Raw genomic sequence first — 16,083 nt, forward strand, 5'->3', positions numbered from 1 at the left:
AAACAAAAGTTAAATAGCAAGGACAAAGAAACCTATGAAATGGCGTCTTTTATGATATCGTCTTTTATACAATGACAACTTTTTCTCTTTTATGTAATCGATTACATCTTTTTCTCTTTCTATTCATGCATTTTCACAAATTTTAACACTTTTCCCAACAAAGACTATGGAAGTGTCGCATTCCATTCTCGAAAAGTTTAGTAATAGAAATCCCATTTTTGTTCTATTAACCAGCACTATTTCCTTATTTTCCTATTTCTTATTCATCCTTAGCATAGTTACATCTTTTTCCAGACAGGGCTCGAACCTCCACTCTCAACCTCGAAAGGTTGTGTCTATCCACTAGACCAGAGAGTTCGTTGAAGACACTTGGTCATTTTAAAGTGCCATTCCTACCTTGAAGTATTTAATGCAAAAAAAAAAATAGACCATTGAAGGTCTCGAATCAAAATTATAGCAGAACACTTCCAGGTAAAGATAAAACAACAAACCAAAAATCATATTCGTAAAAATTAGACGAAGAAGGATTGTTGATATAAAGAGTGAAAGAGTAGTACAAATATATAAATTTATATTAATGTTAGTTTGGTAATACATTAGCAATACATTTATAGTTACTTATGTCTTCTCTTAAAAAAGATAGAGACAAGCATGTCTGTAATGTACAAATCTTTAAATTTATTATTTACAACTAAAGTACAATACGTGAAAAATATATTTAAATATAGGTTCATCTATATAAACATAATCTTGCATGTTGATGATGTATCTGTTTGAAATGAAAAAAAATCAATTTCAAGATAGAAAAATAATACGTCATTCAAATTATTAAACTTTATCGACTCAAAGCATGCAGTTTAAAGCTGCATCACATGCACTGCATGACTTGATGTCAGTTATTTATCGTTGTTAGGAATATTGTCTCATTTTAAGCTGTTGAAAGACCTTCATGTAAAGATATTGTTGCAATACAAGTTGTCTAGCCTGCCGTATCTCATCACCATTCTTCATTTTATGCACAGTTAGAGTTTCGACCATGTATTTGAAACACAAACATGACCAATAATCCTCTAAACATTTTCTTCAAAAGTAACGTAATATTTACCTATAAGGGAATTCTTTTTTAAATTGCACGGACCTCTGATTTCTTGTACATCGATTTACGTTTCTGACTACGATACTACAGAATGTATAAGTGTAGATTTGATACTGAAAAACATGAAATTTCAAAAATATCCATTTGAAAACGCAGGAAAGTGGTCTTACTTGTTGTCTATAATTGGGTCGAACCTTGTTGTCTTTCATCTATGGAAAAATAATTGTAACAAAAATCACTATAAATTCATCATCAGAGTACTGACGTTTCTAAAACCTTTGAGGTAGTCATCTTTAGACTCAACCTGAGAAGGACTGTTGTTGTTGAAGTTGACTGACGTTTCTATAACCTTTGAGGTAGTCATCTTCAGAGTTAACCTGAGAAGGACTGTTGGTGTTGATGATGACTGACATTTCTAAAACCTTAGAGGTAGTCATCTTCAGAGTCAACCTGAGAAGGACTGTCGTTGTTGAAGTTGACTGACGTTTCTATAACCTTTGAGGTAGTCATCTTCAGAGTCAACCTGAGAAGGACTGTTGGTATTCATGATGACTGACGTTTCTAAAACCTTAGAGGTAGTCATCTTCAGAGTCAACCTGAGAAGGACTGTTGGTGTTCATGATGACTGACGTTTCTAAAACCTTAGAGGTAGTCATCTTCAGAGTCAACCTGAGAAGGACTGTTGGTGTTCATGATGACTGACGTTTCTAAAACCTTAGAGGTAGTCATCTTCAGAGTCAACCTGAGAAGGACTGTTGGTGTTCATGATGACTGACGTTTCTAAAACCTTAGAGGTAGTCATCTTCAGAGTCAACCTGAGAAGGACTGTTGGTGTTCATGATGACTGACGTTTCTAAAACCTTAGAGGTAGTCATCTTCAGAGTCAAGCCGAGAAGGACTGTTGGTGTTGATGATAACTAACGTTTAGAAAACCTTAGAGGTAGTCATCTTCAGAGTCAACCTGAGAAGGACTGTTTGTCTGGTTCGAAGTATTTGTTTTCCGGCTCATAGTATGTGTGTAGAGAAAATGCGCGGGCGTCAATTGTGTTTTGTGGGTTAGTCTAAAAAAGTGTGCTTAATTTTTTGTTTGTTTCTTCGTTTGTTTCTAAAAACATGTAAATTCGTCATCTTTAGTCATATTCAAATACGATGGCGAATATTGCTTGGTCTTATTGAATAATACATGCCTAGAGCTTTCTAACTCTGCAAAACAAGTTGTATCATTACTTCGTATAAATAGTTAACTTACGTGCTCATATTGACCAAAGATGAGCCGCTCTTTAACCAGATGGCATTGTACCTCTGATGAAGACTATAAAATTTTAGGAGAAATAATGTCAATCCCTTGTGTGGTTAATAGCAGTGCTGAAGAAAGTGGGGGGGGGGGGCGCTCGGTAGAGGATCCCCCTCCTATGGTGTTGATGATGACTGACGTTTCTAAAACCTTAGAGGTAGTCATCTTCAGAGTCAACCTGAGAAGGACTGTTTGTCTGGTTCGAAGTATTTGTTTTCCGCCTCATAGTATGTGTGTAGAGAAAATGCGCGAGCGTCAATTGTGTTTTGTAGGTTAGTCTATAAAAGTATTTAATTTTTAGTTTGTTTCTTTGTATAAACAGTTAACTTACGTGCTCATATTGACCAAAGATGAGCCGCTCTTCAACCAGATGGCATTGTACCTCTGATGAAGACTATAAATTGTTAGGAGAAATAATGTCAATCCCTTGTGTGGTTAATAGCAGTGCTGTAGAAGTAGGGGGGGGGGCGCTCGGGGAGGAGCCCCCTTCTACCTTTGAAATGGGTAATTTTTCATAATTTCATGACTTCAGCTTAGTCAAGAGAGCCCCCCCATCTGATAAATTTAGTTCTACAGCACTGGTTAATAGTATCTGCGTTTCAGCCAAAAATTTCTAGAACTTTTTAGCCGAAATCAAAGCTAAGAAAGTAAAATCTTTCCTAAGTCACACTTCTAACATGGTGCTTTCCTCTAAGACGTTAAACATTTTTTGAATAAATAAAGAGCTATGATTTTTTTGGTTAATCAAATATTGAACTTCAATCAACAACTTTTTTTGAAAAGTTTACTTTGAACAAAATTTACGTTTTCTCTTTGCCATACCTTGGAGTTGGGATTTTTTTTCATAAAGCATAAAGAACAACCTGAACATTGCTCGTTCTCTTGCAGAATCTGGTTGTCGTTGTATTCTTCTTGCTGTAAAAATTTTTTTACACATTATAACATTTACTATACTTGCATCAAGATGAGGTTATTGAAGGATTTGTGAAGTTCACAGTTTGCGTACTACAAAATATCAAGTTCGTAGCGAGAGCAAAATCTCAGTCACGGCTCTTACGTAAAAATCTTTCACGCTCATTCATCCAAACTATTCATAAACACATTTATCAAATTATGTTTCTATCTTAAGATTCCAACTTACGTTTTGACAAACTGAATTATACCATCGACTAAGCATCAGCTGCTGTTTAATATTGGTACTGTACCATTGATTGGGGAGATGTTGATGAGCATTGTCATTTTCCCATTGATTGGGGAGATGTTGATGGCCATTGCCATTTTCCCGTTGATTGGGAATTTCATGTCGATGAGTATTGTCATTCTCTCGTTGGCTGGGAATTTCATGTTGATGAGCATGGTCATTTTCCTGTTGGTTGGGAATTTCATGTTGATGAGCATGGACATTTTCTTGTTGGTTGGGAATTTCTTGTTGATGAGCATGGACATTTTCTTGTTGGTTGGGAATTTCATGTTGATGAGCATGGACATTTTCTTGTTGGTTGGGAATTTCATGTTGATGAGCATTGTCATCCTTCCGGATCCTAACCCTCTTAGCTCGAACAACATCAATTCTTCGTTTAAGGTCTGCTTCGGACGTTTGTAATTGCTCCAACTCTTGCTGCAATCTTTGTATCTTTGTTTCCATCTTTGTCATCTTTATCACAATTTCCATATTGTCATCCTCCCGTTCGTTGGGAATTTCATGTTGATGAGCATTTTCATCATCCCGTTGTTTGGGAATTTCATGTTGATGAGCATTGTCATTTTCCGTTGGTTGGGAATTTCATGTTGATGAGCATGGACATTTTCTTGTTGGTTGGGAATTTCATGTTGATGAGCATGGACATTTTCTTGTTGGTTGGGAATTTCATGTTGATGAGCATGGACATTTTCTTGTTGGTTGGGAATTTCATGTTGATGAGCATGGACATTTTCTTGTTGGTTGGGAATTTCATGTTGATGAGCATTGTCATCCTTCCGGATCCTAACCCTCTTAGCTCGAACAACATCAATTCTTCGTTTAAGGTCTGCTTCGGACGTTTGTAATTGCTCCAACTCTTGCTGCAATCTTTGTATCTTTGTTTCCATCTTTGTCATCTTTATCACAATTTCCATATTGTCATCCTCCCGTTCGTTGGGAATTTCATGTTGATGAGCATTTTCATCATCCCATTGTTTGGGAATTTCATGTTGATGAGCATTGTCATTTTCCATTGGTTGGGAATTTCATGTTGATGAGCATGGACATTTTCTTGTTGGTTGGGAATTTCATGTTGATGAGCATGGACATTTTGCCATTGATTGGGAATTTCATGTTGATGAGCATGGACATTTTCCCATTGGTTGGGAATTTCATGTTGATGAGCATGGACATTTTCCATTGATTGGGAATTTCATGTTGATGAGCATGGACATTTTCTTGTTGGTTGGGAATTTCATTTTGATGAGCATGGACATTATCTTGTTGGTTGGGAATTTCCTGTTGATGAGCATTGTCATCCTCCCGTTGGTTGGGAATTTCCTGTTGATGGCCATTGCCATTTTCCCGTTGATTGGGAATTCATGTTGATGAGCATGGATATTGTGCCATTGATTGGGAATTTCCTGTTGATGAGCATGGACATTGTGCCATTGATTGGGAATTTCATGTTGATGAGCATTGACAAATTGCCAATGATTGGGAATTCCATGTTGATGAGCACGGACATTGTGCCATTGATTAGGAATCCCATGTTGATGAGCATGGACATTGTGCCATTGATTGGGAATTTCATGTTGATGAGCATTGACATTGTGCCATTGATTTGGAATTTCATGTTGATGAGCATTGACATTGTGATATTGATTGGGAATTTCATGTTGATGAGCATGGACATTGTGCCATTGATTGGGAATATGATAGTGATCACCATTCCCATTAGACCATTCATTTGGAGCTTCCTGCTGTTCAACATTAGCAAACTAAAAATATTCAGAAAGCAGACATTTGAGGAAACGAATGAATAAACGTATTTATATCTCGTCGATTTTGAAATTAAAAATTACTTTTTCATCAACGGGATTGTGCCCATGCTCATTCATATTTTGTTTGTCAACTTTGTCATCCTAAAATAATTGTACAAAAGACAAATGATAAAAAATCTTTCCTTTAATTAGTCCTTGTTAAGTTTTTCGATTCTACAATTTCAACTAACTTTATTCTTGGATGACGGCGGAGTATATCCTTGATCTTTTGTGGTTTCATCACCGCAATTCGATTCCTAAAAACATTACTAGAATATGCATCTTGGCTTTATGGTTACTTTGAAAGTTTCACGCAAGAAAATATGTGTACGTGAAAATGCCAGAAAATTATACAAATCCAAACACCGTTTCGAGGAAATTCAAACGTACATCTTCATCAATGACATCTTTGACAACATCAGCCACAACGCTTGCTGCTTCTTTTGCAGCCTCTTCATCCTGTGACTTTGGCTGAAAAATATCATATGTCAGTGTAAACGTCAAGAAAAAACGCATCATTCAACATTTTTATGCTTTATTTTGATGATATGAAAATACGTCTTTTTCTATAGAAAAAAGCATATTTTCACCAGAGTTATATGACGAACGTATTTTGGCAAATAGAGACTTTCCAAAGATTTCGAGACTTACCTCTTTAAACAGACAATCTGATCGAGATGTATCTTCGGACGAGTCCTGCAAATAGCCATTAACGCATGATTTCGTAAATTCCTTTGTAATCTGCGTTATTCTATTTCAACTCACGTGATTTTGTCATCTGATTACCTTATTTCTAGCCTGATAAATTTCTGTTATGCTATACACGTTTTACAACCCGTGTCCTAACATGCTTTTTTTATCGTGCAGCATTCCTAATTCATGCTAGCTCTCTCTCTCTTATTTGATAAAGGTTATTTACCATGCACCCAAACAACGTTTTTTACTAAAGAATTGAGGATACACGCGTGGATATTCAGAAAGGATACACACGCGTGGATATTCAGTGTGGATATTCAGAAGGATACACGCGCAGATACATGGATATGCATTCAGAATGTTAAATTGATGAAGAAAATATTTTGCAGTTGATTATACACTGTAAATAAACTTTGTTTTACTGTTTTCCTTTGGTTTTTAGGTAACTTTTGGTATTTTTTGTAACTTACCGTATCATCTTCATCAAGATCATCGGAGCAATGTCCTTCATTCATATAACTCGGCTGAGGTAAAAATAAGAATGGAACATGTTAGAGATATTCAGGAGGCTATTTTGTTTGAACAAACGTCAACAAATTGCAGCAAAAAATGAAGCACAGATGAAATTACTCCACGTACCACATCAATCAGTTCAAACAAATCGTTTTTTCCAACGTAATTGTATTCCTGCAGTTTTTTGTAAATCTACACACGGGAAAACCATAACATATTAACATTTCGCAAATGAACAGCCCACTTGTTTTTGTGGATTGATCATTCGCGAAAAACAAACCATAAAATCGTATAGTTCATACCTGATGCAACAGTGATATAAAATTCCTGGATCCCATTACTCCGACCAACGACTGCAAAGTAAATAAATTTCCAAATATAAACAATATCTTTTCAAGTATGTCTTCGTTATTAATGATGACGTGTTTTACACGATAGAAGAATCTCACCGTATCGGGATGAACATCGAGAAGGCCAATTTGTTTGGCTGTTCTCTGTGATAAAAGGTAACAAGTCAGTAAAACTACATACAATTTAATGAATTTGAAAAACGCCATTTGCAAGTCTCGTCTTGAGAAGACTAAGATGACTAAGTAATATAAATTTTCTACTTACTACGATAGTCGGTTGATGCATCAGAACGTTTATCTTCACGTACAGAACCTGGAGATATTAAAGAAAATTATGAATTACGTAATGTATACGTCACAGACTATATATATGAAGATGACGTATACATTCTTAATACAATGACCACTGTCTAACTGTACAGGAGACAATGTTTGGTACGAGATAACTAACTTCTTTGCGATAGTTGTATAAAGTGAAAATGAATTTTTCAGGTTCAAATGTTTGTTCATTTTTTCTGATCAATTTCTGGATTAACTAACCCAACAAAAATCATGGGTTCCTTTAAAAAACGGCAATATTTGAAAAATATATAAATGCTGAAATTATTTTGTTTTTTACTTACAATGTTGAGATTATTAAATAATATCTGGCTCATGTAGGCTGCTGTCAACGGCTGCAAAAATAAAATCATAAAGTTTTCACAAGCTCCATGAAATCCTTATTCGATCTCGCAAGTTGGAAATTGCTCACCGTTCTTGTAAACAAATATGACTTTACCTCCGAAGGATCTATAGACACACGTGGCTCAGATTTGTTCTTTTCCTTCGAATGGCATGACTCGTCCTCAGAATCATCCGAAAGGTCCTCACGCTCCAATATTTCAATGTCGTCCAACTCATCTTCTTGGGTATCCTTCGATCCCATGATGTCATTGTCAATGTCATCTTCGTCTTTCATATTCTGAAGGATGTGATGTTCGTCATGCTCCTGCACTTCAATGTCGTCCAACTCATCTTCTTGGGTATCCTTCGATCCCACGATGTCATCATTGTTAATGTCATCTTCGTCCTTCATATTCTGAAGGATGTGATGTTCGTCATGCTCTTGCACTTCAAAATGCTCCAACTCATCTTCTTGGGTATCCTTCGATCCCACGGTGTCATCATTGTTAATGTCATCTTCGTCCTTCATATTCTGAAGGATGTGATGTTCGTTATGCTCCTGCACTTCAATGTCGTCCAACTCATCTTCTTGGGTATCTTTCGATCCCACGATGTCATCATCAATTGATGACATCGTGGGATCGAAGGATACCCAAGAAGATGATCATGTATACCCAAGAATGATGATCATCAATTGTGATCATCATTCAAGACGAATAGAAAATATCTTTTTAGAAAATTATGAACCAGCATTAGTTTCGTTTCCAACACAGGAATCTGAAATTGGTCGAGAGATATTATCAATAAGTGTGATGGTAAAAAGCAAATAATCTTTATGTAAAGATGATTATCGTGTTTTAAAGATCTTTCGACAATCGATAACTTACAAGTTTTGATGTCATATCAATGTATGGTATTATAGATAACTCTTTCTGCTTTGGAACAAGTTGGATCTGAAATTCATGGCAACATACGACAAATCAATATTTATTGGTTTATCAGATTGGATGTTCTTTACCATTTATATGTAACTGGCATTAAATTAAACTCACGCTCTTTTCTATATTGATCTCGTACAGATTATAAGCAACCACCAGTTTTCTTTCTGACATTGGTATCTAAAGTTTATTTAGTGACGTGATTGTACATAGAGTAAAGGTGATTGGATTTGAAAGATCTTTTGACAAACGATAAACTTACAAGTTTTGATGTCATATCTATGTATGGTATTATAGATAACTCTTTCTGCTTTGGAACAAGTTGGATCTGAAATTTATGGCAACATATGACAAGTTAACATTTAGTGATTTATCAGCTTAAAGATAACATTTGTTATGTATAACTTATATCAAAATGAACTCACGCTCTTTTCCATCTTGACAACATACGGAATATAAGCAAAAACCAGTTTTCTTTCAAACATTGGCATCTAAATTTGTTATTTAAAGAGATGTTGTAAATTAGAGATGGCAAATAAAAATTAAAGGTGATTAGCTAGATATACTGAGAGATCTTTTAATAATCGATAAACTTACAAGTTTTGATGTCATATCAATGTATGGTATTATAGATAACTCCTTCTGCTTTGGAACAAGATGGACCTGAAATTTATGGCAATATATGACAAATTAACATTTAGTGATTTATCAGCTTAAAGATAACATTTGTTATGTATAACTTATATTAAAATGAACTCACGCTCTTTTCCATCTTGACAACATACGGAATATAAGCAAAAACCAGTTTTCTTTCAAACATTGGCATCTAAATTTTTTATTGAAGATATTTAGAGATATTGTAAACTAGTCATGGTACATAAAAATTAAACGTGATTAGCTAGATATATTAAAATATCTTTTAATAATCGATAAACTTACAAGTTTTGATGTCATATCAATGTATGGTATTATAGATAACTCTTTCTGCTTTGGAACAAACTGAATCTGAAATTTATGGCAATATATGACAAGTCAATATTTATTGGTTTATCAGATTTAGATCTTCATCAAACATTTATTTTAAATAACTAATATTAAATTGATCTTACCCTCTTTTCCATCTTGATCACATACGGATTATAAGCAAGCACCAGTTTTCTTTCCGACATTGGCATCTAAATTTTTTTGAGAGATAGTTTCAATTAGTGTGATTGTACGTAAAATTACAGTTGATTACATTCTAAAGATATTTGAATATCGATAAACTTACAAGTTTTGATGTCATATCAATGTATGGTATTATAGATAACTGTTTCTGCTTTGGAACAAGTTGGATCTGAAATTCATGGCAACATATGACAAATTAATATTCAGTGATTTATCAAATATAGATCTTGATCTAACAGATACAAGTTGACTTTGAACTTACGCTCTTTGGTGTGTTCGCCAAATAAGGCTTAAAAACACAAGCTGGTTTTCTTTTTAAGACGGGCATCTGAAATTTTCACGACATATTGTCAATAGAAATGGTTCGCGAAGAGCCACGGGGCTCAGGTACGATCACTAACTACATTTGAAAGATGACTCACTAAACTCACAAATTTGGATCTCATGTTGATGTATGTTATGATGGCCAACTGTTGCATCTTTTGAATGAAATGAAATATGAATATGGTTGGTGCGTATGATCATAAAAATAGTTCAGTTAGTTCAAACATAAAGTCAAATGATGTCAAATGTCAAATGAAATAAAGTCAAATGATGTCAAATGTCAAATGAAATAAAGTCAAATGAAGTCAATAAAGTCAAATGAAACATTTATCAATTTAAGAAAGATTTGACTAACGTTTTCTGGTACATTAACCTCGTGAGGTTCACGATCAACGACAAGTTTTCTTTTTAACACGGGCATCTAAAATTTTTCACGATATTAGTCAACTTCATGGTTTCATAGATAGCCAAGAGGTAGATAACGAAAACTCACAAGCTTGGAACTCATGTCAATGTATGGTATCATAGCCAATTGTTGTTGCTTTTGTGGAGCTTGCGCCTAAAATTCGTTTGCATGAATGAAACAGGTTATATTATGGGGAAAGTATGGATCATCAACATAATCAATGGTTAATATAAAACGGATAGCCAAGAGCAAGCCTTTGTGCTACGTAGCAAATTAATCAAATAAGTATTGATTTTACACTCAGACACAACGTGCAAAGTTGGCTCATTCGATAAAAGTTTTAGTTTTCAATTCTTACACAATGACTCTATCACTACAGTCACGAAATGTTAGGGTTCGTAGCATTTTATGTGCAGTAAATGTTGGCTACATAAACGATGGGGCACTACCACTGGCCAGTCCATTTTAGCTTACTCCTCCAGAGCAAATATATACACGCAATGATATCATGTCTGAAATTTACACAGTGAAAATGACGAAACACGTTTGCTGGATACGGTAATGTCTTCATATACTTGACGTGGAGCTTAATTTCACCAGCGAAAAGTATTAAAGAATATACAGAGTTTTTATAGAGTTATCATAGATTTCCTGTCTACATGTGTCCAAAAAAGTTAAGTAAAAAACACAGATGATTTCTATGTACGTAATGCATGATCATGTAAAGATGACATGGCTTCATGAAGAAATTAATGTACGTAATGCATGATCATGTAAAGATGCCATGGCTTCATGAAGAAATTAATGTACGTAATGCATGATCATGTAAAGATGCCATGGCTTCATGAAGAAATTAATGTACGTAATGCATGATCATGTAAAGATGCCATGACTTCATGAAGAAATTAATGTACGTAATGCATGATCATGTAAAGATGCCATGGCTTCATGAAGAAATTATTTAGACTTGTTTTGATTAGAAAAGTGATTAGCTAAAATGTTTGCTTATGTAAGTTTTGTTCTGCTCAAGTCAAACATAGTGTAGCTAAAAGTTCAAGATGAAATCGGGATGCGTTGAGAGCAATAAAATATTGTTTTGTTTTGGTGAATGTTTTTGTATGTTTTCCAAAAATCGAAAACAATTGAAATTCTTGAAAATGCGTCGAGTTAAGTTAAAGGAAGTAGTCTTTCGTCTTTTGTTCCGTAGGCAATTTCGTCTTTATGAAAATTGGACTTCATGTTTACATTCCAAAACGGTTGAAAATTTTCCGAAATGAATGCACTCTCATTTATTCCAAGTCAATTATCAGTAACGTCATCAAACTTTTCTCACCAATCACAATCGTGCGCATGCACTTCGTAGCACAATCGCTAAAGGAGACCTGGGTCTGAGTTTCTTGTTGCTATGACAAATAATTAGTTTTAGCAAGAAAGCGCAGAAAACCTTTCGATTCATAGCGAAAAAATGCTACACTCGTATTACTCATAAGAAAGCTATTGACCCAAGAAGAAAAAAAAAACAAAAACACACGAAAAAAATGTTTTTATTTACTGTAAAGAAAAAACACACAATTAGCTATAACATAATTCATTACAAAGTAATATAATTGCGACAAAAACTTCAGAAAACTTTATAAAAATGTTTAACTTGTTGCGTTATAGCTACTCACCCAAAAAGAGCATATTTAGCAATTAAACTTTACAAGATACTATAAAAATGATTGGTACTTACTTCGTCTGAATTTTTTTCAGAAAGATCAACTTTTGATGTCTTCTCCGCGATCGTGACGCTGAACATTTTGGATTCGGAGTTCGAGACGCAGTTTTTTCTGCGTTCTCGTTTGCTTTTTTTATCCTTTCCGAAGCGGCAAGAGAAACAGTTACCCATTTTCTCGTTGCTACTTAACTGCAATGAAAATATCTCTCTTTCGAAATTGCTTTGAAAATATGTAGAACCTTGCGATGCGAGCTATTGCTGCGAAATGAACAAATTAACATTGCGTGTTTATTCTGACGATAGTAATTGGCTCCGTGAGCATTGTTACGTCACTAATTGGTTCCGTGCGCTTTGTTACACCATTAATTCTAAAGAGCCCGGTGCATGCTGGTCGTGCCTTGGGAACTCTAGCACAACCTGTGACGTTAAATCATGGCAAAACACTGAAGTGGATCCTAGTGTTGTATAGCTGGCTGTTCTCTAGACAGTTATTGAGGTCGTATATGGCATTGTATTGAAATTAGGTATAGTAGTTCTCCTAATAATTAAACTTCAGCAGAACAAGCGAGTAAATTTGAAACACTGACTACGGAGCCTGTTCAAAAGAGGACGGAGGAGAATAAGATGAGAAAATGTATGTGTATGTGGGACGCTGAATTCTCCTCCCCTCCCCCCCGAATCAATTGCTTGTCTATGGAAAAAGTGTAAAGCAGAGGCATGTCTGCTATGTTATGCAGGCTGCGAACCGTGACTGAAAAAAGCCAAAAAAACTTAATTGATGTTAGGACAGTGAACACTTATTTTTTGCGTGAATTAAGTGTTTTTATTATGTTAGTATTGACTCAAAAAATTTCTTCGTAATATGATTGGCTGATGTCTCGTAAGGTTGCAGTATTTAACAAATGGAAACACAAAGGAAAATTCATCATTTATATTTTCAGTAAATCTGTGCTCTTCAATATGGCGAACCGCTGTGGCCAAATATTCATTCGAAATGTGTTATTTTTTTCATTATTTTGTCATAGTTTCTCAAGCATATACGGTTTGGAACTTGCAAGCTCGAATGGATATGTGAGAAGAGAACATTCACTTTCGAAACCATTTCAAGGTGCTGCATTTTAAAAACTATTTTTCTTCGGTCGAACCGGCTGCTCGTGCTCGGCGCCCCGACGGACTTTTGAGCCTTCAAAATTTGACGGAAATCAAATTTGGATCGCTCTCAAAACATGCACTTTTTTGTATATGCGCCTTCTTGACACTTCTTAAGCGTTGCTGCTGGTTATTTTTTTAATTTATGTAGAAATAAATTGACATTGATGAAAATCTACAATTGATTTGCTAACTCAGCATGTTCAGAATTAATCAATAGTAGTATTTCAAAGTTTTCCAACATGTAAGTTGTGGCGTTTTTGTCATAGTCCTTAGAGCTTACAGCAGTTTTTATTTAGTTGGTAGCACTAGCCTGCAATTTTGGGATTTTGGTGGTGACACATTGATAACCAGTAATCATATCCGATTGACCGAGGATCATCAAAGTCAAAAAGGGTTTATTTGGAACACATTGGTCAGTGGTAATAAAATAAGATTTGTTTTATGTCCGAGTAGTGAATTAACATGAAAACTTCTTTTACCATACAGCCTGTAACAGCTCGCGATTGGGAAATCCATATCCATTTTTCAGTTCATGGTTCTGGAGATTCACTTTATGGAGATGGCTTTGCGTTCCATTATGCTAAAGAGAAAATGGAATTCGGTAATAAATTGAGTTTATTTAGTAAATTTCATTAAATCTATGGATGTGGAAAGTTCATATGATAAATTTATGCACAAATGTTATTTGTATTGTTTAGGTCCAGTCTTTGGAAGCAAAAATTTCTTCTCAGGACTTGCTGTTTTCTTTGACACTTATAGTAATGCAAATGGTGATAACGCTGTAAGATTGATATCCATTGAAGTTTTCTTCAAAGCAAACCACATTTCAGCAATGATTTTTCTTCTTGATATAGGCAGACCACCCTTATATATCAGCTATGGTAAACAATGGTACCTTAAACTACGACCATAATCGTGATGGTGCTTATTCACAAATACAGGGCTGCTCGGTTTGTATTTTACCTCTTGTATAACTGTTTTCATGATTTCAAGCGCTCATTGAATATCTTCATGGTCCAATTTTGACAGTTCAGATATTTTCTTAGGCTTCTTTTCGCAATAATGGAGCGGAAACATATGCTTTGATTCAGTACTTGGGTAGCAAAGAAACTTTAACAGTTATGACAGACATTGATAGTGATGGTGAATGGAAAGCATGTCTTCAGGTCTCTGGTATACGACTTCCGACTTCATATTTCATTGGTCTTAGCGCTGCTACTGGCAATTTGGCAGGTGGGTCACTGTAAAATGGCTTATGAATTTCTCAGGAGCAAAAAAGATATTGATAAAATACAAGAAAAGTCGTTCTTCTGAACTGTGTTATGGTAAAGTTGTGTCGGCCAAGCATTTCTTTGTTTCCCTGAAAAGATTGAGTAAATAGGATTTTGGTAGTTTTTTTGCTTTCAAACGTAACACATTGCTGACAAAGACATTAAAGAACGAGTATAACAGTAATGCCTTGCGCGCTTAGCGAGCCATAGCCATTTTAGGGACATCCAATGATGGCGTCATTTTAGGTTGTTAGTTCCACAAAATGTCTACTTTCCCTGCCAAATCTGGTCTATTAACGCTAAAGCGTGGTAGGGCATGAAATGAAGACGAAATAGCAAGAGTAAAGTTTGGAGAAAGACGTTATTTTAAGTTCAGTTATTCAGTTGAACTATCTGCATCATATATCAGAAGTTTAATTCCAGTAGTAAACACAGGCGTGCTGTAATATTCATTCTTTGGATGTCGCGTTACCTGTTAAGATCATCTTTGAAAAACGTCGTTTTATCGTGGTACTAATCATAATTCCTGCACAACAGATAATCACGACATCGTCGGTTTGAAATTCTACGAGTTGGAAGTTGAGAAAGATGAACAAACAGTTAGAAGTACAGAAAACACCGATGACATTGTCCCATTTGTAAAAGCGGAACCTGTTAAAGGTCAGTAAGTTCAATACATATCATGGCTCATACATACTAGGGCACGATTTTGTTTTGCATACCTTGTACAATATCATGACTCATCATACCAGCGACGTTGACATTTAAAATTTTTTTCTTCCAGAGCCTGTCGAGAATTCCCCGAAAGGACACTATACACGGCGAATGACGAAAGCGTTCACGTGGTTTTTCTGGATTTTGGTGGTCGGTGTCATTGTTTGTGTGGTCGGATTTTTTGTATACAAGAAGCAACAGGAGGCTGCACGCAAACGATTTTTAACGAAATGAACAAATATCGCTTCTGCATCGCTAAAATTTGTAATCTTTACACAAAATGCCTCAAGACAGATGGCGGCATGTCTATTTTACCAGAATGCATTTCAATCTTCACACAAAACGGATGAATGTGTGTTTGTGCGTGTGTAATCTCGAAACGACGTCTGTTCAACAATATGTACGTCAAATCGAATTTGGAGTATTCATAACTTATTGGAAAATACTCATCCGTCATCTCCAGTTATTGGAAAAATACTCATCCGTCATCTCCAGTTATTGGAAAAATTCTCATCCGCCATCTGCAGTTAATTTCACAATCGAGAAGTTACAAATTGTTGCGTTTGAATTGCCACATTGTTTGAGGCAACAACACACTCACCGCCTGTTGTAGCTCTATAAATAATTCAAAATAAATTATCGCGGGAATGCGGGCTCAAACAGGTCGTTGAAAGACTAATCACTCGAACTTTTTTTTTCATTGGCAAAGTAATTCAACCATAGTTAACTGGAAGAAACAAGGCGCCGCCGCGCAATGCATAACGGTATCAATTTACTGG

General features: G+C 35.4%; 3 protein-coding genes and 1 long non-coding RNA gene across 5 annotated transcripts; 1 reads left to right on the forward strand and 3 right to left on the reverse strand.

Annotated features, from left to right (window-relative positions):
- Positions 1-1,123: 1,123 nt before the first annotated feature.
- LOC124452076 (nucleolin-like) lies at positions 1,124-8,249 on the reverse strand. Its single transcript, XM_047002671.1, has 13 exons — positions 7,731-8,249; positions 7,052-7,096; positions 6,905-6,955; positions 6,729-6,794; positions 6,560-6,613; positions 6,045-6,089; positions 5,784-5,864; positions 5,585-5,650; positions 5,436-5,495; positions 5,265-5,351; positions 3,213-3,305; positions 1,267-1,305; positions 1,124-1,180 (listed from the first exon to the last, which is right to left on the reverse strand). The coding sequence occupies exons 1-13, from the start codon at positions 8,247-8,249 to the stop codon at positions 1,124-1,126; spliced, it is 1,263 nt and encodes a 420-aa protein (XP_046858627.1).
- Positions 8,250-8,472: 223 nt separating this feature from the next.
- Positions 8,473-10,234, reverse strand: LOC124452077. The gene is made up of 11 exons (XM_047002672.1): positions 10,143-10,234; positions 9,983-10,048; positions 9,824-9,889; positions 9,663-9,728; positions 9,493-9,558; positions 9,314-9,379; positions 9,151-9,216; positions 8,979-9,044; positions 8,816-8,881; positions 8,668-8,733; positions 8,473-8,568 (listed from the first exon to the last, which is right to left on the reverse strand). Exons 1-11 carry the CDS (start codon positions 10,197-10,199, stop codon positions 8,473-8,475), a joined length of 747 nt encoding a protein of 248 aa, XP_046858628.1. The 5' UTR covers positions 10,200-10,234.
- A 2,879-nt stretch (positions 10,235-13,113) lies between these two features.
- On the forward strand, positions 13,114-15,647 carry LOC124450551 (vesicular integral-membrane protein VIP36-like). Its single transcript, XM_047001208.1, has 8 exons — positions 13,114-13,275; positions 13,616-13,731; positions 13,806-13,920; positions 14,018-14,100; positions 14,174-14,269; positions 14,366-14,552; positions 15,128-15,250; positions 15,375-15,647. The coding sequence occupies exons 1-8, from the start codon at positions 13,128-13,130 to the stop codon at positions 15,536-15,538; spliced, it is 1,032 nt and encodes a 343-aa protein (XP_046857164.1). The 5' UTR covers positions 13,114-13,127; the 3' UTR covers positions 15,539-15,647.
- Positions 13,441-15,389, reverse strand: LOC124450563. 2 transcript variants are annotated; one of them, XR_006950089.1, is made up of 3 exons: positions 15,313-15,389; positions 15,063-15,155; positions 13,441-14,679 (listed from the first exon to the last, which is right to left on the reverse strand). It is a non-coding gene; the product is annotated as an uncharacterized LOC124450563 (long non-coding RNA). The 2 variants fall into 2 exon arrangements; XR_006950090.1 differs by lacking the exon at positions 15,063-15,155.
- Positions 15,648-16,083: the final 436 nt, after the last annotated feature.

This window comes from Xenia sp. Carnegie-2017, unplaced genomic scaffold, assembly GCF_021976095.1.
Source record: "Xenia sp. Carnegie-2017 unplaced genomic scaffold, XeniaSp_v1 HiC_scaffold_24, whole genome shotgun sequence".
Lineage (NCBI taxonomy): Eukaryota > Metazoa > Cnidaria > Anthozoa > Malacalcyonacea > Xeniidae > Xenia > Xenia sp. Carnegie-2017.